Here is a 27,069-nt window from a genome sequence, read left to right as displayed (position 1 = left end):
GTCCATGCGTTGGCTCCCTGGACTTTGGCGCGGGGCTTTGTAGGTCCGGGCGCTCTGCTGTTGACCGAACTGTCACCACACGAGCAAGGGGCAAGGTGCAAACATACAGGTATTTGTAACCCTTATAATGCACCATGTATTTTCTTTCCCTCCTTAGCTGTCGTGAAGGCGCCGGAGTTGCCGAGTGGTGTCGGTCTGGCCTGATGGATCTGTATGAACGGGAAGGGCCACCTGGTAGGTTTTTCCGCTGAGAGGATTGCTGACCACTGGGTTCCTCCAACCTCAGGGCTCCTCCAAGGAAGGTTGGTTTTGGCTATACGCACGCAAAGATCCTGGTTGCGCCCGCAGAATCGATGGGGGGCCACCGACGAGGTGTCCCGCACCGCCTCATCGGGAAGATATGATGACGACAACTGAACGAGGCGGGTCCTGACCGAAGCTTCATCCCTGGTGTGGACCTCCGCTCTCCGGAACATCATGTTGCTCTGGAGCTGTTAAGCCCCCGTTTCCGTATCAGCGGGGGTTGTCTACTGAGGGGCCTCAGTGCACGTTGTTCCAGGAAAGACCCCGAGCGTGTTGGCCCCGAATGGTTCACCCTGGGCTTGGTTAGGGGCCGCGTGTCCAAAAAGGACCACTGGCGGTGGGCCTGTCCTTGGGCCTGAGTCTTGATCCTTCCATTAGGTCGCTGTCCGCGTGACGGGGAGGCGGGACGTTGACGGATGGCAGCGGGGGGAGCTGAGCAGACTGGACTAATATCTTTGCGTCCAATAGTACTTGTCCTGCGCTGGTTGCCTGGCGAACGGCACCGAAGCCGCTGCGGTATGGAGAGCGGCCCGGGACCTAAACGGACCACACGTTGCGTGGAAGTGTCCGACGTTCGCTGAACATCGACTGCCTGGATCGGCTGCAGGGCCGGCGGTGCCGGGATCTGGAGCGTGCGGCGACGGTATGACGGGACGGAATTCGGTCCGGTGCCCACAAGACGGACCTGCAACCGGGATGAGAACGGTGCTGGGACTGCGAGCGCGTCGGATCGTGATGGGGCCGGAACATGATCGGTGCGGGGAGCCGGGGACGTTTCACGGGGATCCCGAATGGATCGTAGCTCTCTGGTGCACCGGAGAGATTGGCGCCACATGGGGCAGGTTTGCCCACGACTGAACATTGCCCCCACCACGGTTGCCAGGTGTTTGGTGAGGTAACTCCACTCTGTAAGAGCAAGCAGGTCCCAGCAGTGGTAAGAAGGTCTTCCGGCGTGGACGGTGATGAACGAGCTCTACCACAGCGTGGGCCGGGGGTTGGGTCCCCGGAACTGACGGTCCCTTGAGGAACCGGAAATCGACAGTGAGAGCAAGTGGTGCCGCGGCAGCTGGCGGGTCCGGCGATCGACCCTGGAGCCTCGCTCTAAATTGCGGTGTGGACCAAAGGTCCGCAGGACCTTGAGTTTCTTTCCTCGGAGAGAGTGAGCGCCCGGCTGGAGGACTGGGCTGTGACGGAAGGTGCCTGAGGCTCTTTGCGGTGCCGGAAAAAACCGAAGCACTTGTTCCCGTCGCGAAACGGTCGAGGATGGAGAAGTTAGAGTGCCTCATCAAGAGTTGTTTTAGGCAAGAGTCCGTCTTTTCTGTCGGGCTTGGAACGCCTTACAAATACGGCACTTGTCCGACAAGTGCCTCGCCGAGGCCTTTAACGGAGTCGTGCGGGTATTCCTGTGGGGCATCGTCGATGTCAGGTCGCACAGGCTTGAAGCCCGGCGACAGGCATGGCCCGGATCCCGGGGAGGAGAAGGGGCGAACCCCCGATCCTCTTAAACTATATACACTAACTACAACTATACTAACAGTAATTAATAAAGAACTAGAGAAAAACTATATACACTAAAAAGCTAAAGCACGAGCGAATCGCTAGGCAGGTGGAGATCAGCTAAGCTGCGCTCCACTGTTCCAACGACCGACACTGGCAGTAAGAAGGAACTGAGGAGCGGGCGGGCCTGCAGGGGTATATATTAGGCGCCATACCGGCGCCACTCCAGGGGGCGACCTGCCGGCCCACCGAGTGTTGCTAGGCTAAAAGTTTCTCCAACAAACGTGCTCGCGGCGCGTGCACACCTAACTGGAATGGATATGAGCAAGCACTCGAAGAAGAACTAGATAAACTATGGCAGATTAGATTATTATTACTTATATCAGTCTCACCTGGAGACTCCACCTAACCTGTACATACACATAATGCGAGACAGTCACTACAGCAAAGAATTTACAGGCTAAACAGACAAGACACACAAAGAGAGCACTGTCATTCCCACGTTAAAGATGGGCCCTGGAGGCACAGAGAGATAAGTGACTCATAGATTTTTAATTCCAGAATGGAACAATTTGCCCATCTATTCTGACCTTCTCCGTAACACCGGTCATAGGATTTCATCCAGCGGTTCCTGAATCAAGACTATTATTTGTGGTCTAACTGGAGGGTAGTTTTCCAGAAGACTTGCCCCACGTCACATAGCTAAGAAATTGAGCCTAGATCAGTTGAGTTCCAGTCCAGCATTTTAAACATTCTCCTCCCCATAATTAGATTACGAAAGCAGATCAAACAGATTAGAGTAGATTCAACATACTAGCTCAAATTAAAGAGCTGTTTTAGATCAAACAGATTAGATTGCACAGATTAGATGCAGATTAGATTAGCGCAAACAGATTAGATCACCTCGGATAGATTAGATCCAATTGATTAGATTAGATGGCTAGATTAAGCCAATGAAATAAAATTAGATGGATTTAAGTTAAGAAAAGAGAGAGCTCTCTAACATTTCTGAACACGAGACCAATGAAAATATCCCACCTGTTGTGCATGTTCTATTTTCTGCATCTAACCCTCCATCCATTCATTCTATGCCCATCCTCACAGCCTCTGAGCACCTGTACCATTAATGTAGATACATTCTCTGATCACCTCATCTCCCCAAAGCACAAGGTGACTTTGAGATCACACTCAGTCGACAGAAGAGTTGAGAAACCATGCTAGGCCTGAGTCAATCATATTAAAAAAAATCTGAAAGCCCACCGAGACAGCTGGCACTTACCCACTTCGCTATCGGGCAGCCCCGGGAGCTTTTGCCTTCCTTCCCTGTATAGATGACCTTTTCGATTCTGATGGCTTTCCCCTTCTCGCCATACCTGGTGGAAAAAGACATCAAATTAGTGTAGGCAAGAGCAAGGACATGCCATGAAAGAATGAGCACCCACTGAGCTGCCAGAATGGATGTGATTTAAAAAACAGACCGTCCCTAAAGGAAATGAGAGAGAAGAACAGCATTTCCTAGCTTCTGTATACAGCTTTTTCAGTTATAGATTTCAAAGTGTTTTGCAAAGGAGGTCAGTGTCATCGTTGCCTTTTTACAGATGGGGAAACTGAGGCACAGAGGTGGGGAAAGTGACTTGGTGCAGGTCACTCAGCATGCCAATGGCACAGCCAGGAATCGAACACAAGTCTCCTGAATTCCAAGCCCACTGCATCATGAACGCTTCTTTTCACTCGCATAGCTATTTGTGTTTCACTTTCCTCCTTGCTTCCCCGGGTGTACATATCAAGATTTTCTTCCTCGGCATCACTGAACACCCCAATGTCTTCCAAGTCTACCATTTGCCATCTACACATCGTCTTCATGTCACTCATTTTTTGTAATACTGCTTCTGCAGTGTTCATTATAAGTTTGTCAAACAAAATGGATTGGTTTGTAGTGCCTGATTCTGCAACTGCGACGCACCTCCACATCCCCACTCTCTCCATGGACTTTTTCAGCAGCTTTCACATCAGCTCTGGTTTTCAAAGATCTAGTGACTGAAATTACTGCTTTACAATCTTCATTTTTTTGGTCAGCCTGCAGCTTAGCCAACTGCCTCGTAAAGTGTCTTCCATTAACATTCTCACTTAACATTTCCATACTTTTGTCAAAGCTAGAGTCCGAAAAGTGCAGGTTACTTTTTCTCATTGGTCTTAGGGAATCTCGAGTGAAACATTCAGCTTTGCCAGAAGAAAATTTGCTGCCCGTGGCCTCTCGGGCTCTCCCGGCTCGTCTGCTGCACTTGCTGCCAGAAGCAGCTGCGGCCGAGCGGGTGCCCATCCTGTGGCTCCGGAGCACCAAGGAGTTCAGGGACAGGAACTCGGAACTCGAGTCCATCGGGTCGTAAACGGACCCCTGTGCACCACCTTCACCCTCCAAACAGCGGGATCCAGCTGGTGCACAGGTCTGGTTCTAACCCCTGAATTTCACCTGGTTCCACAAAGGTGACAGCAGAGCAGCCCCGCTCTAAGCTAGTATTCAGCTCTTCTGTGCTGGCCATGCCAATGGATGCAGGTAGATTCCCCTCAGATGTCTCAGGTGAGGAGGAGATGGGGTAGCAAGCCAGACTCCAGGAGCGGAAGATCGCAGACCTCACAGCTATGTTAATTCCTGAGACTTGCTTATGCCCAAGGCATGCGAGGCATGGTCTCCCCTGGCCTCTAACCCCGTTGGACAGGCGTGACTCACCCCATGCATCCCATCTGCTGCGCATCTAAGTGCCTTCCCCACTACAACCCCGGTTGGGTCCCAATCACCTCTCCCTAGCCACCCAGCTGGAAGTCAACCAAGGTCTCATCTGCACTGGGATTTTGAGACATAGCTACAGCTATGCAAATCGTGTCTGCACTAGGGATCTGCAGCTGGGCAGCAAGACTAAGGTCTAAGGACACCTGAAATTCTGCATAGCATTCACTCCCTCCCCTCCACTGCATACATTAGTTTGGTAACACAATCCTTTATCCCAGCAGAGCTGCGTCCCACCCCTTTCATTCTCAGGAGCGACACTTCGGGTATGTCTACACTTGAACCTCAGAGGAGGCTGGGAATCGCATGCCTCCCTCCAAGCGTGGATGTACTGAGCACCTGGGGTATCTCAAGAAGTGGGTCCATTTTATCGCAGCCAGGGAAAGGAAGGAATTTTGAGGGAGACCACCTTAAGTCCCCCCATCTTTCCCTTACACTCCTCTTGCAGGATCAGGCCCTAATTTCTGATCCTGCCCTCACATCGGTCCTACACTAGTGTTATCCCATTGGCCGCGAGTTCAACAGTGTTCCTTCCGATGTACATCAGGGGAGAGCCCCTTTGTCTCTTCATTCCTTCCCCTCTGGCATGCAGACCAGAGTGCCCTGTTAGATACTCTCATCGAACTGATCGCGGCAACCTGGGGTTTTCGCTGGAGCTAATCAGCACAGATTAATCTTCCCACTCGCCTCCTTCCTGGAAGCACTAATTAATGACGCCAGCTACCCCCTCCATTCCCCCCTGCCCTGAAGCCAGCACTATCCATCACCCCTGGGGGAAGAGAACCGGCCCACACGGTCCTGCCGAGTTTTGTTAGCGAGACACTTTTAAACAAGGATTCCCATGCCCCGACTGATGTTCATGGGTGAGCGCACCCACACAGCCATTGTGGCTGGGCTGCCTCATGCCGGCAGAACTGCCAGGAGCTTCAGAGACTTTGCAGATGTTGGGAACCAGGAGTAGGAGGGGAGCGGGATAGGGACACAAAAAGACAGGCTGGGTGCATTCTGATGCAAAAGCCAGAGCCGAAGCGACTGCACATTGGTCACACTTTGTGTGTGGGGGGGGGACATTTGTAAAAAGTGGATACAGGGTTAATTTGTGTCCGATGGGTGTTTTAAAACGTGGGCGATCAATTGCAAAATTGCAGCACTATTTGCAAACCATCGCTCTAATTACTCTGCCTGTATGCTAGACTCTTTGCCCTTAACCCTTTGTCTGCCTTATCTCTTTAGATTGTAGGGACTGTCTCTTATTATGTGTATGTGCAGCACCTAACACAACTGGGCCCCATTCTTGGTCAGTCCCTAGGCACTACAATAATGACATAAAAATGGGTCAATAGATTGCTTTACAACCATAGCTTGTAATTATCAATAATACCTTCCGCTGACGTGCGCATAACAGTCTGCAACACACACTGCTTTTGGGGAAGATTTTCAAATGGACAAATGGCAGTCGAGTGCCTAGATCCCACTGAATGTCATTAACCTATGGAACTCATTGCCACTGGAAGTCATTGAGGCCAAGAACTGAGCAAGAGTCAAAAAGGAATTGGGTGTTTATATGAATATTCAGAGATATGTTAATGCCAGCAAAAGTGTTGGCAGGGATATGAACCTTTATGCTTCAAGGCTTGAGCTAATCTAACCGTTAGGGTCAGGATGAGACCAAATGTGGAGGGCGGATGATCCCATACCTGCTACTGCAGGGTTCTCACATCTTCTTCTGAAGCGTATGGTGCTGGCCACCATCTAAGACAGGACACTGGGATGAACTGAGTTTGGGTCAGATGCAGCCTGGCAGTTTCTATGAATTTCCAGGCAATGCCAGCCAACTCCACTGAGAAGGGCTTTGCAGGTCCCACTGTAGACAAATGGGATTTCAGCTTGATGTAAAATTGCTACTCATCTACATGAGATATTGCCACGAAGTGGGCAGCGGGTTTGCATACCATTGCCCTGTATGGGAAGATATCAAAACTGCTTATCTGCGTGGCTTAGAACCCATACTGCTTTAGACTAAGCAGCAGCAGTTCGTCTTCTGGAATAGGAGGACCCGAGTTTTGTCCCCATCACATAGCAATGGCTGTGAAACCCTAGACACCCAAGTTTACAAGGACACGTGCACAAAGCTCCATCTCATGCATGAACATAACTGGAAAGCCAGAGCAAACTGCAGCACGTCTCCGCTGCACAGAAGCATATTATGATTTATAGTGTGGTGGTTGCCCTGAGAAGCCCCGGCCCAAGCCCCCATTATGCCAGGTGCTATACAGACACAGAACAAAAGGACAGTCCCTGCCCCTAAAGAGCTGACAACCTGCCCTGCTCTTCATCTCATGATCTCACAGTGTTGTATCAATGCCCCTTCCTGCCTGGAAAGCACTGCCGTCCCCGTGACAGTCTACGGGCACTTCCATTGAGAGCCAACAAATAAGCTAATCTAATGGCTGGCCATTCCCTTGTCGCTGATCGACCCGCCTAGTTATTCCGTTCTCAGCTGAAAGCCTCCAGCAAGAGAAGATGGAGCCGAAACACAGGCATCTCATCGGCCCTGCAGAATTCTCCACTGCTTGGCTCCCAAGCTCAGATGTTCCTGATCCACAGGGTGGATGGGAACTTCCTGGACTGGATTTCATCTCCCTCACCCACGAGGAACACGGATAGCGATGGAGAAGATTTGAACAGCAGCAGCTAATGCGTACGTCTCATTAACCCGCTCTACACCCATCCATTTACCTCTGACCGACTGGAGAGAGAGACGCGATCCAAACAATACACTTCAAAAAGGACTACAGGGAGCGTAAAGGCAAGCCTCAGCATCCCACTTTCCTAATAACTACCTGCTTCACCACCACAAAGTGAATTCAGAGCTTGCTCTGGCATGTGGGGACTGGTGGCCAGGAGACAGATGAGAAAACTGAAGCCGCTGTTGTAGGAACTGCAGGTGAGACTAAGCAGGAGAATGCAACATCACCACCACTTGTGGTAGGTCACTATCCAGGGCTTTTAAACACAGGTGAGCACCCATGGGCTTGCAGCTCCTGGGCTGTGCGGTCACCCTCTCTGGCAGCCAGCTGAGAACGGGAGGCAATTTCCAGGATGAGCTTTCCAACCCCCTGGCCCCCATTGACACTCATGACTGTAACGGCCGGGGCGCAGGCAGTGATGTCCGCTGGGCCGGGGTTGAAGGCAGGAATCGGGACCAAAATGGAGTGAAGGATGAGGTCAGTAGCAGTAGCAAGCCAGAACCTGCTTTGTTGCTCAGACAGCTTCCTGGGGCAGCTTCCTGCTTTAAATAGTTGGTGCTGACCAACCAGGCAGCTGCAGGGTTCTGTCTCTCTAGCTTCTTTGGGCGGTACTTCCTGCAGTGCCTAACCCACCAATAATCGTTGGCTGCTGTTTCACGTGACTCCCCAGTAGGGTGACCAGACAGCAAGTGTGAAAAATTGGGACAGGGGATGGAGGGTAATAGGAGCCCATGTAAGAAAAAGACCCAAAAATTGGGACTGTCCCTATAAAATCGGGACATCTGGTCACCCTACTCCCCAGTGGTGAGGTGGAGGCATCGGTCACCCAGGACCCTGCAACCCCGGTCCTAGACCTGACTCACAATGACCTGCCTGCTCCAGCGATGGAAACTGGGGCATGAGACAGACCAAAACTTGCTGCTGCACATCTCAGGAGGGATCTTCTGAAGCGTTCAGCGTTGTTCCTGCTGAAGTCAATGGGAGCTTTATTGTTGATTTCAGCGGAAGCAGAGCGGGGACCGACGCTGTCCACTCCCGTCCTTGAACTAAATCCAGCCCATTTAGTGAAGAGAGCTTAGACACCCTTACGCACACTGCGTTTCCTGGTGGGAGTTTTTCAAGGAACAGTTCCATCACAGCTCTATGGTGCCCAGTGGACCAGCTTGTGCTCAGCTGAACTGGTGAATAGCCACTGACGCCAGTGCAGTGCTTCCAGATCTACCCCGACCGAGTGCACAGCCTGGCTTGGCATGTGCAGTTCTGATGCTGAAGTCACTCCCAAGCTGCAAATGCTGTATCCCCTGACCTAGAAGCACAGACAGGTGTAAAAACACCATAAAACGCCACATTATTTCTGTGAAAAGACTATCTGCTGAAACAGTGTGGGTGAATTTCTATTGCCCTGAGCTGCAAAGCTTCCAGAATCCACATGGGGTGCTCACTGCACAGGCTGATGGGCAGGAAATTTAATTCCCACAAGCCCAGACTGAGAACATGAAATAACAAAACTTGTTGATTTCACTTTTCAGAATAATTTGCACTTGTATCCTCCCCTTCTATCCAAAGACCTCAATTCACTTCACAAAGATTACCTAACTTCAGCCTCACAACACGCTCTGGGAGGCAGGCAAGATGGGGAAACTGAGGCACAGAGCGATTTAATACATGGCTTGCTTGAAGATGACACAGTTGGTGACAGAGGCAAGACTCCAAGCCAGTGAGAATTTATGCCTCATTAGGGGCCCGATCCTGCCAAGCACTACTGACTTGCATGGGAGCTGAGATAGTCAACACCTCTCAGGGGTGCTTGGTACCTTTCTGGAACAGCACCAGTCAATGTCTGTTGGCTCTGAGGGCGTTCATGTGGCGTCAGTAATTACCCCCTGCCCCGGAGGGGGCTGTGGGTTCCTTTCAATGGCTCGCCTGTTCCCCTGTGATTCACCGTGCCTCCAGGGTCGGTGATGTAATGCCATCAACCCTGGTGACGCTGTATTTCTGGCTGACTCAGCACCGTGACTCAATCCCCGGGCTGTAACCCAGTTAATCTGGGCCCCACCTGCCTGGGTGGTACTTTGCCACTTCCCACCCTGCAGGCATATTTCTGCCTGCTGCACAATAGAGAACAAGCGGATCTGACACCAGCCCATTCATCACATAGGGGGCAGGCCTGGAGCAGGATTCTGGGCTTTGCCACAGCCAGGCTGAGATGGGCCCTGTTTGTTTAGGCTGGGGGTGGAGTGTGGGGGGGTGGCCCCCAGAGTAGTCCAGAATCCAGGGGAACCACAGCTGGTGCAAAGCTCATCCCCTTCCCCTGGCTAGTACCATCCCCGTCTCCAACCCCAGGGTGAAGTTCTGGCCATGGTGATGTCCGTGGGAGTTTGGCCTGCAATGAGGCCAGGATTTTACTTGGCGTTCCCAGTCCTGAAGGGCTGGAGGGCTCAATTAGATTAGCCTGGGATTAGAAAACCAACCCTGCCCTATCAAATCCAAACATCCTAGCCCCTTAGTGGGACACGGAACAGAGGGGAAAGGGAGTGCACGTGCTCCCCAAGCAGCTGCCAGCAGCCCCTCCATGGCAGGTGTGTACAGTGGCTGAGGGTTTCCTCTAGTGATATTCGGTGCCCAACCTGAGGGCTTGTTGCTGAGCCCATGGTCCCAAGTCACGGCAAGTTGGGCTCTCAGAAATTAAGGCAGTGCCATATGCTTTTGATTTTTCTGACTAGGGGACGAGCAGAATGATGCGCAGTGCAGGCAGCAGGAGAGCTGGACATCTTAGCCAGGGGACTAAGCCCACAAAACCAGGATCCTGGTGCACAGCTGGGCAGAGATCAACGGGGTTTAACCCCCATTGACTGTCCGGCTGTACAGCCACCTTACAATCTGCAAGTTGCTCTCTCCCAACTCCCCACATTCCTACTGCTGAGAAGCCACAACACCCTGGAACCGCGCTGGCTCAGGCAACATGCATCCATCCTCCTAAGTCCCTTCCGCTCCTTTTCAACCTGCAAAGGGGATAAGTGGACCAGACAGCAAATGTGAAAAATCAGGACAGGGGGTGGGGGGTAATAGGAGCCTATATAAGAAAAAGACCCAAAATTGGGACTGTCCTTATAAAATTGAGACATTTGATCACCCTAAAGGGGGAGGATGTGGGCCTGGAGACAATTCAGCTGCACAAATATGTCCGGGGTGTGATAACCAAGGCAGGAGATGGTAGAACTGGGTGGTGGGACCCTGCACTATGGGATGAAATTGAGCAAAGGGAAAAATGTTTCCCAACAGCAAGATCTATTAATGGTAAGACCTAACCCAGCCAGACTCAGGCACATTTACAGCTAACTAGCAGCGAGCGGGCTCTGGCTACCAGTGAGATTGTACAGTCTCCCCAGAGGAAGGGGCAGGAGGCCCGTTGCTTGAGACAAAAAACAACCACCGCCAAAAATCCTGGACTACACTGGAGAGCGAGCTGTAGGAAAGAATCCTGCCCTGGCAGAAGGACAGGCTGGGTGACCCCATTGGTCTTTTCTATTGCCAATTTCACGGACTTGACCACAGTCATAAGGAATAGTAACCGTGAAAGGTTTTGACTTGTCCTTGGCCAGTTGCTTAGTTTGGCAGCTGTTGAACTGTCTGTGGGAGGCAAATGATATGTCTTGTCATGCGATACTCATTGGCGTACCATACAGATATACACCCGGGCAGCACACGAGTCGCCAGCGGCCCTGCCAGCCCTGGCTGTGGGAAGCAAAGCAAACCAGTTGGCCAAACCAAGCCCGAAGTGACTCCCTGCAGCAAATTGGACTAACCAGTGTGGTTTCCCACAGGTTTCTAGTTCCCACCATGGCTTTCCCTTTGACCACCTTAGCCTGTGTTTAAGGCAGGGTGCTGTGCCTCCACTAGACCTTTCCGGAGTGTCAGCTAACACCCTCATCCAACTCTGAATCCTGGTCTAGCCAAGGCCACAGTGATTTAGGGTAAGTGCAGTCAGAGGTGCGACCACTGTATGTGCCGTAGGCTGATCTACACTAGAGTTAACAATAGCAGTGAAACCCCCCAGAGGCAGCATCCTTCCTTACCAGGGACCTTGGATATATACTTCCCCCACCTCCATAGAGCTGGATCAAAGATAGCTCAGGTGTATCCACCGGTCCTGCAACCACGCCTCCCGTTGGCAGTGCAGACAAACCCTTCAGGGACCCGTGAAAGTTGTTTTCACCAGCACCTCTCCCAGGCACTGCTGACAAACCCAGACAATTTTCACTGGAACTCAAGCTGGGAGAGTAAAAATCCCATGCCCCGTCCTGCATCACCACCCCGGGATAATGCAACCAGCAGGCAGGTGAATTCAAGCAGAAGAAGAACATGTGCGGCGGGGGAAGCACGGTGGCAGGAGGGTGGCTTTTCAGTTTCCCATTTATGCTGTCCACAAGCGTCATGCCAGCTGGAGGGGAAGCAGTGGGCCTGGTGCAGAAGAAGAATCTGGATGTGCCTGATAAATTGGAGGAATTGTTTGCCCTGGCACAGACACGACTCTGCCCAGATCAGCCTGTCACTGGGGCGACAACACCAGCCTTCCTGGAAGACGCCCGTGGGTTAGATTCCGCCTGGGGTGATGTGGCTACAGGCCCTGACACAGGGGCCTCGGCGGCAGCATGACCAGCAGAGGGCACTGAAAGCATCTGCAATCGCCCCGCTCTTCCCAGGGGGTCCTTTGCAAGGCAGAAAAGTGAGCAGCCCCAGCTGTGAAGGAGGCAGGGCAGGGCAGTGAAGGAATGCACTGATTCAGCATAGCCCCTCCTCCACAGGGCCTTCTGCATGGGGGTGGGGGGATTTTACTCTGCCTATCTCACTTGTTGCAAACCATCTGGGACGTACCTCTCTTCCATGAGATCCCTGATAGATGCCACTGTTGGTCCTGATCCCAGGTGGGTGTAGTATGGTCCCTCGTCTTTCTCCACTATTTGTTCTAGGAAAAACAAGGGGGAAGGGGGAAATTACTTCATTTGAACTGGTGCCAACCCCCTCACACCTCCCCAGAAGCATGCAGATGCTGTAGGCTAACGCAAGTTCTCAGTGAAATCAGGATGGCCCCACGTTCTTCACCGGACGCCCACCAGCAGCACCTGTGCAGCCTCAGTTTGCAGAGCTGCAGCTGACCAAACTTAGGGCGTGTTCACATGACAGGCAGCACAGCGCCACAGCTATGGAGCGACAGCTATGCTGCCATTTTCTGTCACTGCGGGAACTCCGCCTTCCCGAGCTAAGGCAGCGACGTCGAGGGACGCATCCTTCCGTCCCCCTAGCAGTGTCTACACTGCGGATTCTATTGGCGTAGCCACAGTGCTCCGGGGGGGTAGATTCTGCACAGCCCCGAGTGCCAAAGCTCGGTCAATAGAAATTTTAAGCGCAGACCAGGCCTAAGGCTTGTCCATACTTGAAAGTGAATTCGGATTAAGGCAAGATATGAATTTAAAGGCAACAGCTGGTCCTGATCTTAACTCCAGGCGTAGCTAAGCCCTTAGCCAAGCGTGCAGTTGACGATGCACAATAAGAAATGTCCCTCAGCTCCCTCTCCCGGGACTGCAGGGCCAGCAAGAGTTAGAAAGAGCGACGCTTAGTACTGCATCTTGGGTGAGCAGCCAGAACTGCGGGTGTACGCACAGAAGAAGTTATTACAATTACTGCTTAGTTTACAGTAGCACCTACAGGTCCTCACCCAGCTCCAGGCCCCTTTAGGCCAGGCACTGTACAGACACACAGTGGGACGGCCCCACTCTCGAAGAGCTTACAATATGAGCACGCAGAGGAGGGATTGTTACCCCCAGATTACAGCTGGGGACTAAAGCACATGAATATTACGTCACGTACGGCAGAGCCAGGAATGGATAATGGATCTGCAGAGCACCAATCTAGTGTATTAACCACAAGGCCATGCTGATAAGCAACCCAGTGCCTTAGCTGCATAGTCCTTTCCCACACCAGAGCTGTGCTGTGAATGCCAGATTCTCCCACCCTTACTCCTCATCAGTAGTGCCTTTCTCCCCTGTGACTTCAGTGGGCTCTGGGAAGCACAATCCAGCCCTTAGCAAACAGAGGTGTGCCGGCTTTTAACACACAGCCAACGCCTATCAAAACCACCTTCCCTTTTCACGTAGTGACAACAAACAGGTTCTCAGCCATTCCTGGCAGGATTGCCTGCAGCACACCTCACGCCCTTTAAATGCAGCCATGGAAAAAAGCTGCTTCGGCGTGTGTTCCGTTTGCTTTTATTTTGCAATCAGCCGCATGGGGAAGATACATGTAAATCCACCTCTCCTTCCTGAAACTGAACACAACAGGCCCGATCCCCAGCTGGGAAATATCAACAGAGCTCCACTGAAACTGGTACAGCTATGGTAATCCACATCAGTGGAGAGTCTTGCCCAGTGAATCTTGTGGCATGTAATCGAACAAGGTAAAACACACACACCCCGCAGACTCAAGTCCAACAAAACAGCTTGAGGCACGGCCCAGCATCAAGCAGGTACACAGCCAGGCAGTCACTGCATCAAGCAAGCATGGCCTGGCACTCACTGCGTTCTTATATAGCCGGCCTCTGGAGGGCAACAACCAACAGGGGTGGGCGATGTGAACACAGCTACGAGCCCTGCACAGGACGCACGAGTTCCTTGCCTGGAGACATCACAGTCAGGCTCCTCCAAATCAGCTGGAACAAGACTGTCTGGTGAATGCTGAGAAGCCAGACTATACTGGGAGAAAAGCGACAGGTTTCTAAATCACAGATTAACCAGCTCTCTGGCAGGGGCAGATTTTGCTATTTTCTGGCCCACACGGAATGTTTTCTCCCTCTCTCTTTTCGCAGCCTCCTGGGATCAAGGTGAAGCTAGAGAGAGAAAGGAACAAAGAATGCAGCTGTGACCCAAAGCCATCTACGTTGCCCAGCTGGGTCAAATGCTGCTATTTCACCTCAAACCCGGGCAGTGTAAGGCAAGGGAAAGACCCTACTTAGTTATGCTCTGCACCTGGGAGATTATTGGTTGCCTCTTGGGTCACAGCACATAGCTGAGAGATCACAGGTGCAGCAGAGATGAACTAGGGAGAGTCCATTCCTGTAGCTGGGCTTGGCTGTGGCCAGAAAGCAGAACAACAGGAGTAGGGTTAGCTGTAGAGTGGAGAGGAATCCCAAGCCAGGGTCGATGAAGACCAGGGAATGAGACAGATGCACAGGAGGGGTGGAAGCTAGTTTAAAAGGCACTTGGATTCCCAGCAGGGGGAAGTCGGGGTCAGTACCTTGACAAGGGGGAGGAGTTGAAGCTGAGCTGAGGAGGGGCAAAGGATCCTTTTTTTGTTTAGAACTGAACCCAGAAGGCCACTGAACTGAGCCATGCACGGAAGACCAAGCAAGGTGCTCTGGAGGAGGGACTGGCTGGCGCTGACCATCTGGGCAGAGGAAGTGCCCACCAGAGGGAGTGCAAGAAGCAAAATCCCCTTCAATGCCATGTCCGGGCACAAAGGGCGGCCTAGCAGTAAGGACGTGCGTTTATACCCCTTCCTTTACTCCAGTGTAAATAGGACGTGCCAGAGCCTCAACTACTGCAGATCAGCTCCCCACATTTACACCAACCGAGCATCTGACCCACTGGCTACAATGGAGATTCTCTTGACTTACACCACCGTAAGAGTCATTTATCTGAGTGCAGGCCAGATTCCTTTCTCAGGTACACACTTGGGAGACTCCACCGACTCTGAAAGGTCACCAGCACATGGCCAAGAGAAGGAGCTGTGGGAACAGTGAGAGATGGGCAGAAATTGATGACACTGGACAGGAAGAGGAGACCAAACTGAGCAAGGGCCCCAACTACAGCGGGTAAAAGCACCATGGATAACCCCCAGCTGGGCACCCAGGAGATGGGAAAGTGAGCGAGAAGGGCAACGGAGGAGAGGAATGAGGAGGAACAATCAGAAGTTGAGGGATGTGGACCCCTGCCCCATGTGGAGCCATCTACATCAGTGCAATGTGCCACCACAACTGAATATGACACCCTCTTTGCACTGTTGTGAATGACTCCACCAGGTGCAGGGCACTAATGAATGGGTCTGGCGTCGGAGGTAAGAGTGGGGAATCCAGCAGGAAATCTGGAAGGAGAGGCCTAGCAGGCTCAGGACTCATTGGTGCGGTGGTGCTGGAATTTCTATCCCAAAGCTTCTTTGGAAATCCTGGCCGTGAGCCACAAGATCAAAGATGGCACCCACTGTAACATTCACCGCCTCAGCACAACGGGACACAGAACTCAAGCCCAAGCAGCTGGGGGAGAAAGAGACTCACGCAGTCACTGGATATCAGACACCTGGGGGCTAGTAGACACCATGTCCAGTCAGGAAGACACACGAATGGCCAGAGTTATAGAGTCATGTCGGGGCCCAGCTGAGCCAAAAATTAGCTCCAATTTCTCCATGTTTCCTCCTCTGTTGTGTTTTTGTGTAGGAGGTAGAGTTGGCCTGGTACTGCCAGTGCCCCAATAAGGCAAGCTCTCTGGAGTTCAGGGACAATGCCAAGGTCCACATTACCCCAAGCCCAAGGCATTATTGTCTAAGGGCACGTCTACAAGCCAACTATTGCCAACACAACTGACGTCGGCATAAAGCCGCCACAGCCAGTATATCACTCATGCATGTACATATGTGGCTTCTTGCATTGGCACTGCAGGAGCATTTGTGTCAATGCATGGTGCACCACAGGGAGGTATCCCAGCGTGCAACTCATCATCATCCAGTGTACTCTTTCTTGGGAAGAGTTTTGACAATGTATGGTGAGGGCAGAAATGAGTCACGCAGGGGGTGACTTGGACTGTGGTACCAAGTTCCCATCATGCAACTTTCCCCATCCCATAATGCCATCACTGTCCCATAACTGTCATGCCTATTTTGCAAATCCCATGAATCTGTGCAGGACTTGTCACTGTCCAACATCTCTGAACGAAGCATGGAGGCTGCACAGCTCTGCATTATTGTCACGAGCGCAGCAAGCACAGGATAAGTGATCCTCTGGTAGTTGCAGAGACGCAAGAAGAGCAAAGGGGAAAAATGGTGATTTCCAGGAGAGCAGACTGCTGTGGAACGTAGCAAGAACCAATTCAATCTCTTTGGTGGCATTCATGGAGCAGCAGCAAATGGTGGAGCGCCGCTTCTGGACCCAAGAAACAAGCACTTACTGGTGGAATCCCATTGTAATGGAGGCTTAGGATAATGAGCAGTGGCTGAAGAACTTTCAGATATAAAAGGCCATATTCCTGGATCTGTGCGCCGAGCTCACCACAGCCCCCCGGTACAGGGACACCACACTGAGAGCTGCACTGACAGTGGAAAAGCGAGCGACGATTGCTATGTGGCAACTTGCAATGCCGGATTGCTACAGGTCAGCAGGAAAATCATTCTGCAGTTGGAAAATCCACAGAGGGGCTATTCTCATAAAAGTGTGCAAGGCCATTAACTGTCTCCTGCTCTGCAGGACCGTGACCCTCAGCATTGTGCAGGACTTAGTGGATTTGAAGCAACGGGGTTCCCAAACTGTGGTGGAATGATAGCCGGCATGCATATCCCTATTTTGGCATCAGCCAACTTTGCCAGAGAGTACATCAACAGAAAGGGCTATTTTTCTATGGTATTGCAAGTGCTGGTTGATCACTGGAAACACTTCACTGACATCAGCGTTGGCAGGTCAGAGAAGGTGCATGACACTTGCATCTTTAAGAACACAGAACTATTCAGAAAGCTAAAAGCAGGGATTTTCTTTCATGACCATCGGATTAACATTGGCGATGATGAAAAGCCCACAGTGATTCTGGAGGACCCAGCCTACCCCTTGCTCATGAAGCCATACACTGGCCACCTTGGCAGCACCAAGGATAAGATTCAACAGGCAGCTCAGCTGGTGCAGAATGACAGCTGAATGTAAGTTGAAAGGATGCTGGCGTTGTTTACTCACCAGACATTTTCTGTGAAGAAAAATATCCTAGTGGTTAGAGCTGCCTTCTGCGGCCTGCATAATATCTGTGACGTAAAGGGGGAAAAGTTGCTGCTGGAGCAGAGGATGCAGGTGGAGCAGCTGTCTGAGGAGTCTGAACAGCCAGACACAAGGGCTATCAAAAGAGCTCAACGCAGAGCCACACAGCTCAGAGAGGCTTTGAAAGAGCACTTTATCAATGAGCCCAAGTAATGTGTCGTGGTGGACTGTGCTCTACTCAGCCCTGCAGTTTGGGGGCCTGTTAGGAATTGTGCGGTGCTTGGTTACATCTATGAACATAACACTGAATTTTGCAGTGCTTGCTGTACATGTATGATGACACCCACAGTGACACTGTGGGTGTCACTGATACGATGAGTTGTCACAGTGTATGATAACAAGCAAGTGGGTACCCTCACTACCACCAGCCATTCTGCGGCATACATTGGGAATGAATAAAAATAAATTATTTTCCAAACAAGAGAGTTTAACTGACTCACAAAAACACTTCAGCGGAAATTCTGTGCACGTTAAAAGCAAATATATTAAAGTTATGGATCAGAGTTTTAGGAAGAGGAAAGAACATTCATGTTCATTTTAGCTACTCATACTACCACCATGGCTCTCACAGGTCAGTGCATGCAAAGTGGTGGCTGTCCTTAGTGTGGAGCAGTAGGAGAAGCCCCTAGTGCATCTCCCTCTTCTTTGCCTGCTGGGACTCCTGGATCTTTCTCCTTTCTGTTCTTTCCCTCTCCATCCAGTCTGCAATATTCACCCTCCAGGCCCTCTGCTCACAGTCTGATGCAGCTCTGGCTTGCAGGATCTTGCTGAACATGTCATCCTGAGTCCTCTTCTTTCTCTGACTCAAGCATTCCACGGGAGTAGAGGGGGAACCCCCGAAGGCCACCACAGCAGCAGCTGTGGGTACAAGACACAGAGGGTACGACTGTTAGTATGTGAAACAGAAAGTGAAAGTTAAGTTTCTGAACTACCTTTCCATGCTTCCCTGAAGCTTTAAGCAAGACCTGCTGATTGAGTATGCTTCCAAGTGCACTATGCACAGCACTTGAGGGAAATGAGGAGGGTATTGCCTGGTTGTATAAACTATGAGTACACGACAATGGTGCTGAATACTGGCACCATTTTTCACAGGCTGTGGTGATCTGAGCTGATATCCCACTCCTAAGGGTGACAAAGGCAGAGACAGCTCAGCTGCAGCTTGCATTCCCAAGGCCCATGTGCTGCAAGCCTGCATACTGCAACAGTGCCTGCCGAAGTTATCACGGACTGGTGTAGGAAAACGCCCTACCACAGAGGGGGAAATAAGGCTGCCGGCCCTAGAAACCTTTCCTCAAGATCATTCAGGAGGATTCAAGACACATCCCTGTGTACAGACATAAACTGCTACACGTGACAATCCCCCAGCCACCTGCCTAACTCTAGAGGGGAATGAAAAATAGATAACTACTCTACCTCTTTGCTCTATCGCTACCTCGTCTAGTACAAGTACATTAAGGAAAAGTCGATAGCTTTGTCCTGCTAAGTTGGGGGCATCATCACTGTAATGGGAAATAAATTTACACACCTACCTGAGGTTCCTTCCCTTGCATCAGGCTTGACAGCTGGAACTAGCTGGACTATGGTGGAGTCTCAAACAGATCGTGGCTCATGGCATAGTTGGGCCTCCCGGGCACACGTCCTTCGTCCTCTTCGTCCTCGCTGTTCACGCCAGGGGCCTCTGTCTCAGGCTCCTCGGTGGTACCCATGGTGGTGCATGGGGAGGTCTCCGCAAATATGGCATGCAGCTCTTGATAAAAGCAGGTCTGTGGCTCGACACTGGATTGACTGTCGGCCTCTCTGCCCTTCTGGTCTGCTTGCCGCAGTTCCTTCGCTTTCACGTGCACTACTGCCTGTCGTACCCCTTCTCCTGCATCCCCCATGCAATCTGCTCGGAGATCTTCACATTTCTATGGCTGGTCCTTAGCTGTGCTTACACAGCCTCTTCTTCCCACAGGCCCAGGAGATCCAATATCTCCTGTCTACTCCAGTTTGGAACGTGTCTGGATTGCGTAGCCAGCATGGTCAGCTGGGCCCTTGTGCTGCTAAGTGGGGCAATCAAGAAAAGGCATTTAAAAAATTCTTGGGGGTTTGGTGGGAGGAGGCTTCTGGTCTCTGCGACCCCCTGGGCAGTGGAATTAACCATTGTGACCAGAGTGGTCTGTGTATGGCTGCTGGAGGTCTGAGAGAGTCAACATAGGTAACACAGTATCTGCAGCAGTGCTGCGTTGACCTCAGTACATTGACCATGATTCAATGCTGCTCAAGGAGGTGATGTTACTATGTCGGTGTAATGGAGAGCTTACATCAGTGGGAAACAAATTTAAATGTAGACACACGCCCAGCAGGTCAGTGCGTGGCGGCTTACATCAACCTGATTTTGTAGTGTAGACCAGGCCTAAGGGACAGCCTTTTAAAGGTATTCAGGTGCCTAACTCCCATTGATTTTTTGTATAGGCGCTGGGTGCCCAAATACCTATAAAAATTGGGCCCTAAAAGCTTTTTGCCATAAAGCCAAACAACTTGGTTTTGTCAAAACTTCAGTTTCTCCCTCAAGGTGACTACTTCAATTGGGGACAGTGATAGTGTCTCTGCAGACCTGCAAGGGAAAAGGGGGGATAGTGTCTCTTACTATTAATTTCACTATCATCTTTCTACCACCCAACCAAAAAAAAAAGTTTTCTCAATCCAGCATCCTTCTGATTTAAATTATTTGACTTCTTTAAACTGGGAAACCCAACATATATTGTAAATTCAAGTGACACTGTCAGGGGCCCAGCAACTAGCTACTGCAATAACCGATATTCTGGAAAAATGAGAGAGAAATCTCTTAAAGCAGGAAGAAATAAAGAAAGATAGCGAGACAGGCAGGTAAATAGAGGAGTAAAATGATAGATGTATAGTTAAATTAAGACATGCAGATAGATATAAACAGATTAAGAAAGAGAGATTATGGCTACATGAGATTACACTCAAAACATCTAAAATATAAATGATTTTAAGACTAATCTGAACGGAAATATGTTTATGATCGGTCTTCAACTATCCAAATGTGATGGTGCCCAAATGCACGGGAAAAAACTATTTTAGCACTTAGAAATATTCAGAATGAAAATGTAACAGCAAAAATATATAAAGACACAATCCAAGAAAATGTTTGGCAATCACAATGACCTACCAAGCCATCTGGCAAGAGGAGAAAAATCTAACACCACCTGGGGATTGTTCCCTGGTACATGCTGCTCTCGGAAATGCTGCATCTATCAGGTTCACTTGAATTCAGAAGAGATTTACCTGCCCCAATGCCAAAGACAAAGTACTTTCCATTTTCCAGATTTGCAAGGAATATCTAAGCATTTGGATTAGTAAGAGCAGGAAAGAATGCCCATAATTCTGTCTCTCGGCAAGAAATCGGGACCACTCCAAATTCCATTTCCTGTTTCTAAACAAGAGGTTGCAAATTGCTTCCTTTTCCGGAGTACAATTACCCGCAGAGCATACGCAGAGTGGACTCAGCTACAAATATCAGAGAGGGCAAACTGACGCAACATTACACCTGGCATCACAGTCCGGCGGGAATATTGTTAGAGACGATCCAAACGAGAGGCGAACAAATTTGGGAAGCAACTTTTTTGCTCCGTTGCAAACAAATGCTGCTATTTTGGAATGTCTCCATGCCAGCTCGCTATCCCTAAAGCATGCAAGAAAGAATCAAGCACCTGCACGGAAAAAGGCAGCATCTTCACTGATTCGGTCATTTCGGTGAGACACATACAAATTCATCCTAAATTAAAATTCTGATTTCAAAGCTCTCCTTTTGTCTGCCTCACAGCAAAGCTTCAACTTTCAGTGCTGGTTTCCAGACTCGGTTCCAGCCAATCGTATTGTGAGTTGGCTACGGACGCTGTGTTACTAATTTCCACTGCCTCTTGGAGAGAAAGATGAACCACAAGTTTAAGTAGGTTTCAGCCACGTCTGGCTCAAACATTCTCAGCTCAGAACATTACTAGAATGTTGGGTTCTAGGTGGTATGGGGAGTGATCTTCAAGGCTAAGATTTTCAAAAGTGACCAGTGATTTCGGATGCCTCAATTTTCGATTGCCCAGCTTGAAATCCCTTAAAGGGACTGGACTTTCCCTGGGCTGGGTGCTCAGCACTTTCTGAAACTGCCCCTTTTTAAGGTGTCTTGAGTGGAGCACCCAAAAAAATGAGGCATCCAGAATCACTAGTCAATTTTTAAAATATTGGCCTAACATTCTGCCTTGCTACTTTGTTTAGAATAAGCTAAAGCCTCACCAAACTAGTTCTCCTCCTGTCATGTGCATGTGACTTTGTTATTGTAGGGTTTAGCTTGTTTCTAAAAAGCAGGCTTTTAAATAACAATGATTAGTATTATTTGTATGAGAACCCCACTGGGCTAGGGGTTATACTAACAGTGAGAGAGAGCCGCTCTGCCCAAAGAGCTGGTAATCTAAATAGACATGATAGACAAAGGGAGTATTATTGTACAGATGGGAGGAACTGGGACAAAGATTTTTGTTCTCAGCATGTGCAGCACCTAACACAACGGGGATGTGATCACTGATTGAGACCTCTCGGCACTACTGAAATACAAACGCTGCTAATTAAAATCATCATAATTCAGGAGGAAATTTTGTGAAGGCACCACAAACCCTGATCCTGCTCTCAATGAAGTCAGTGGCAAAACTCCTGCTCACTCCAACAGTGCCGAGCCAGTCCTAATTCTCAATGAAACTCAGTGGGAGTTAGGCATCAACGTGCCATTTGTGTCTTTGAAAACTTCCCTGTAAGTGACATGCCAAGGTCACACACGGTGCCTGTATCAGAGCCCGGAGTGGAACCCACAACCCCTGAATCCCACTTGCCAGCATCCTTCCTCCCACTGCATTGATGGTTTAGAACTTACTGCACCAACCCATCATGACCAAATAATCTTAAACTACCCAAGAACATCGTTTGCACTCAAGTATAAAAATCACGAAACAGAATAGTGTGTCAGTTCTGATAGGGTTACAGCTGTTTGTTATTGTAGGGTTACACTAGCTTCTTATTGTAGGACCAAGCATTATTTGCAGTGATCGATTACAACCATTTTTGTTAACACGGGGCGCTCTTGTGCACTGTGCTCCCATAACTGATTTGTTTGAACTTTTAAGTTGGTTCAATAAAAGATTTTACCTCACGCACCCCTATGGATTTTTGCAGACAGAAGAGAAATGAAAGTAAAATATATTAGCCTTAAAGATGTGTGTTTAAAGAGCAATTGACAGGTGCATGTTTTATTTGGAGACCATTTTGCAGATCAGGTCTGTTGTATAACATGAGAGCTGCCATACTGGGTCTGACCATTGGTCCAGCTAGCTCATATAGCCTATCTCCAACAGTGGCTAATACCAGAGCTTTAGAGGGAGCATACAGGCCAGGGGAAGCATGGAGTGATCGACTCCCATTTTCACTCCCAGTTTCTGATAGCCATAGGTTTATGGATACCCGGAGCATGGACTTGTGTCCATGGACATCTTGGCTAATAGCCATTGTCAGACCTATCCTCCATGAACTAATCTAGTTCTTTTTTAAACCCAGTTATACTTTTGGCCTTCACAATATCCCTTGGCAATGAGTTCCGCAGGTTAGTTGTGCGTTGTGTGAAAAAGTACTTCCTCTTGTTTGTATTGAACCTGCTGCCTATTAATTTCACTAGGTGACTCCTAGTTCTTGTGTTATGTGAAACAGTAAATAACACTTCCCTGTTCGCTTTCTCCACATCATCCATGATTTTATAGACCATCACATCCCTCTTCCGTTGTCTCCCTTCTAAGCTGAACAGCCCATATCTTTTTAGTGTCTCCTAGTATGGAACCCTTTTCTTACCCTTGATCAGCTGTGCTGCCCTTCCCTGAGCCTTTTCTAGTTCCACTATATCCTTTTAGAGATGGGACACCAGAACTGGACACATTATTCCAGGTGTGGGTTCACTATGGATTTATAGTGACATTAAGGTATTTTCAGTCTTATCTTCTGTCCCTTTCCTAATAGTTCCTACCATGCTGTTGGGCTTTTTGACCACTGCAGAAGTTTTCAGAGAACTATCCACAGTGATTCCAAGATCCCTCTTGGGGGGTAACCGCTAATTTAGAAGTCGTCGTATATGGGTATGTTTTCTTTCTTTTCTTGCTAGTACCTTCTTAGTGAAAAAATTCTCATGGGAAAAGGGTCTTAGTACTTTGAAAGCTTTCGTGTGAGATTTCAGCAGTGCTGGGCCATGAGCAGAAACTTGGGTACTGTATTTGTTTATGACCTTATAACTTCCATGATAACCAAATGTCTCAACCCCTTTGGGGCATTCTCTCTTCAGATGGCGGGAGCAGCAGCAGAAATGGGCATATGCTCCAGAGAGAGAGATTCCCTGCAAAAACCCTTAAGAATAAAACAGGTTAGACCTACAAAAAGTGAGCTACCAGGAGCTCAACTTGAGACCCCTGGATCTTAGTTGTCAGAGGGGCTGAGCCCTTCCACTGCCTTAGCTAGAGTTACATTTCCTCAGTACCTGTGGATACCAAAGCGAGAGGAACTCTAAAACCAGCAGCCACGGGGGAAAATTCTATGAACGTTTGATCTTTGGCCTCTCTGCTGAGACAGCAACCAAGTAGGTCAGACTACACGATCCTCCTGGTCCTTTCTGGCCTTAAAACTGCAGCAAACTCCACTACCAATGCTGCTGGATCAGAGTCTGATGGGCTGGAGCACTCGTTCCACCTGGGTTCCCTGGGCCAAACCTTCTGCTCCACTGAGCTCACATTACACCAGCTGCGACTCTTGTCCTCCCATGTAAGAAAAGTACTCAAAGACCATCCCAACCAGGACTCCCATCCCCTACTGGAGCAAGCTCCGGAGCATGGGTCCAAAGAGCCCAGGAGGAGAACAGGGGATTGGCTTCTGTGGGTGTCCTATAAAATAATCAGATCTGGATGATCCATAAGCGAATTGGGCACATCAGTCAATTTTACCCATTAGTGTTGTTTAAAACAATTAGGATCTGAGGGCACCTGGTCAGATCAGACCCTAACATCCCCAGACACTTCATTCCCCTTGGTATGGTTCAGTTATTCCAGACTCAAGCTTTCCAGGCAGTATTCAGCACTGAGCCAGGACTTTGTCCTTCCACTCCGGAGGCCTGAACAGTGGCTTGTAAACCACACCGCCCCCACTCCCCAACCTCATTCCTGGAACAAATAGCAACTGGGCTGTGATGGGGGCCAGAATCCTGGCTGGCTTTTCTTTCTTTTTCTTTTTTTTTAGGTTTCGCAAGCTGCTGCTAATGTGATTTGCTCTTTTGGTTACTCTGTTGAGTGTAAATGCAGCTGGCCGTCTTTTCTCTGAAACTTGATTGTCCTGGCTCTGACCATGCTCAGAGGGAGTGCTGGGCTATTTGAATGATAAAGAACCAATACAGAGATAATTAAAAACAGATATTTCAGCCTTGGCCAGCATGGTTACTAGTACATGGTGGGGAACAGGCAACCAGCCTGCATTTGTTGAAGAAGAACTAGTTAGCAGATGCTTCAGTTGGACTTGGTTTCTGTCTGGCAGTGCTGAGCAACTGACATGGATTTAGGGCCTGATTCTTTATTCTGCACCTTCTGCAGTTGTACCACATGGGGATCAGAAGGGAACTGTTTTACATTCTCCTTGCCCCGGTGTAAATGACTGTCTACAATGCAAGGCAATGGCAGTTCAAGCCCTTTGTGTTATCTCCTGGGATGATCTCATGCCACGCGGTAACCGATAACAGGCAAGCGCTACGTACGATCAATATTTCGCTACCTCCTCCTCCCCTGTTAAACTGGGGCATCCCTTAATGCCGAGGGGGCAGCAGCTCCCTGCCTGGGTGCCTGCTCATCTTGCCATCCCACAGCTGCTCTCCAAAGAGACCCCTGGAGCAGGACGCCTATGCTGGCCATTAATTACTTTGCAAGGCCTGTCTTCCCAGGCCTGCTCCTGAGGGGAGGGAGAGCTTGTCCTCTGCGCGGTGGCTTGGGAAGGGCTTCGATGGAGGGTCTTGGTGCAGCGGGTAAGGTGGTACGTTTGGTTAACACATGGGGTACGTACACCTACAGCACTGGGAAAGGCTCCTTGGAAATACATTACATTCAGGTGGGTTTACTGGAACTACAGTCAAGAGGGATAAACCTACCAAGGCCCCCAGAGGGATGCATTAGTGCTCTCTTCCTGGCTGCTTGAAGGCTGCATGCTTGGCTCTCTCCTAAACAGGGAAAGACAGGAACTGCGGACTGACACTCCTCCTCCCCACCCCCCAATACACTAGCCAGACACGCTATGCTGGCTTGGAGGGGAGTGCATCCAGTGAAGAGCTGCAGAAAGTCACATCAGCAGGGAAGGAAGTAGGGAGGAAACTTAGAGTTTCACAGAGTTTAAGGCCAGAAGGGCCAACCAGATCATTTGGTCTGACCACCTGTGTAGCACAGGCCTCTCTGAGTCCTGCTCCCTCTCCGCGTCTCCCCCAGGGGGTGGCCCCACACCACCCGCCTGTGACACAGTGCATTCAGCAACAGCTTGTTCTAGCCTTCCATCAATAACAACTCCTCGGTACTTAGACAGCCCTGGCCTGCTGGTGTCAATCGCTAAAATATCAGAAAAGGAAAGCAAGTACCAATGGGGTTAGGAACAGATTCTCTTCAACGGTCCTCCAATAAACACTCTTGCCCAGGTCTCCATCCCCTTAGGTGCCACTGTTGTAATCTCCGCTGCTACACCTTTGATGCTAACCACAGTGCCTCCAAACCATGCAAAACATCACGGGCCAGGATAATCTTCCGGGCTCACTGCTCCAACCACATCATGCCCTTGGCATCCCTCCACTGACTCCCTCTCTGCCACCCCACCCAACACAAATCTTGGCTTTGCCTTTAAAGCCCTTTGCCATGCAGCCCTGCCTTCCCCATCAGATCTACTAGCTTACAATACAGCTACCTACCGCTTCTCATTGCTCGCTCTCAAAGTGCTTTACAACAGAGGTCAGTATGATTCTCCTCATTCTACAGAGGGAGAATCAGAGACACAGAGAGGGTCGCTCCAGGGCAGTGATGGAGCTGGGAACAGAATCCAGGTGTTCTGATGAGTTCCTGTCCAGCGTGCTATTCACACTGGCTCCCCTGCATCAAAAATCACCACCACCAGAGCCTTTTTCAGACAGAGCCCTGGGTATTCTGTATGAAATGACACGATCAATTTCAGACCCACACATCTGTCTGAAAACGCTTCCCTTGTTACAATAACACACACGGTCCCTGTTAACTGAAGCAGATCGGAGGACTAGGAAAAATATTTCTCGCTGATCTTTTCAGTCTGTTTCTTTTACGCACTGGACGGCACTAAGTCAGTGTGCAGGCAGTTTCACATTTCTCCCTATATGATCAGTTTCCTTGGTCTTTCACATGCCAAAGGAGAAGAGAAAAACATTTTAGAAAATCCTCAGAAATTGGGAGGGAGACTCCAGGCCATGACTAGAACTTGAAACTTTTAACTCATTTGTTTAATTCACAAATTACATGTGGATAGTGGCCCTATAATTTGACTATTTTTTTTTAAACAAGCAACATGTGTATTTAAAATAAAATACCAAAACAAGACAC

The 27,069-nt window shown here is 49.7% G+C and overlaps 1 protein-coding gene across 9 annotated transcripts in view; it reads right to left on the bottom strand.

Annotated features, from left to right (window-relative positions):
- TET3 (tet methylcytosine dioxygenase 3) overlaps positions 1-27,069 on the bottom strand; it is a 183,039-nt gene that overhangs the window by 38,127 nt on the left and 117,843 nt on the right. For all 9 annotated transcript variants that reach the window (XM_075062730.1, XM_032774179.2, XM_075062729.1 and 6 more), the window contains 2 exons: positions 12,211-12,301; positions 3,080-3,173 (listed from right to left, as the gene is read on the bottom strand). In XM_075062730.1, coding sequence (XP_074918831.1) covers positions 3,080-3,173; positions 12,211-12,301 — 185 coding nt within the window. The remainder of the gene's footprint in view (positions 1-3,079; positions 3,174-12,210; positions 12,302-27,069) is intronic.

The sequence above is a fragment of the Chelonoidis abingdonii genome, chromosome 2, assembly GCF_003597395.2.
Source record: "Chelonoidis abingdonii isolate Lonesome George chromosome 2, CheloAbing_2.0, whole genome shotgun sequence".
NCBI classification, from domain to species: domain Eukaryota; kingdom Metazoa; phylum Chordata; order Testudines; family Testudinidae; genus Chelonoidis; species Chelonoidis abingdonii.
This window is presented reverse-complemented; position numbering and strand designations above follow the sequence as displayed.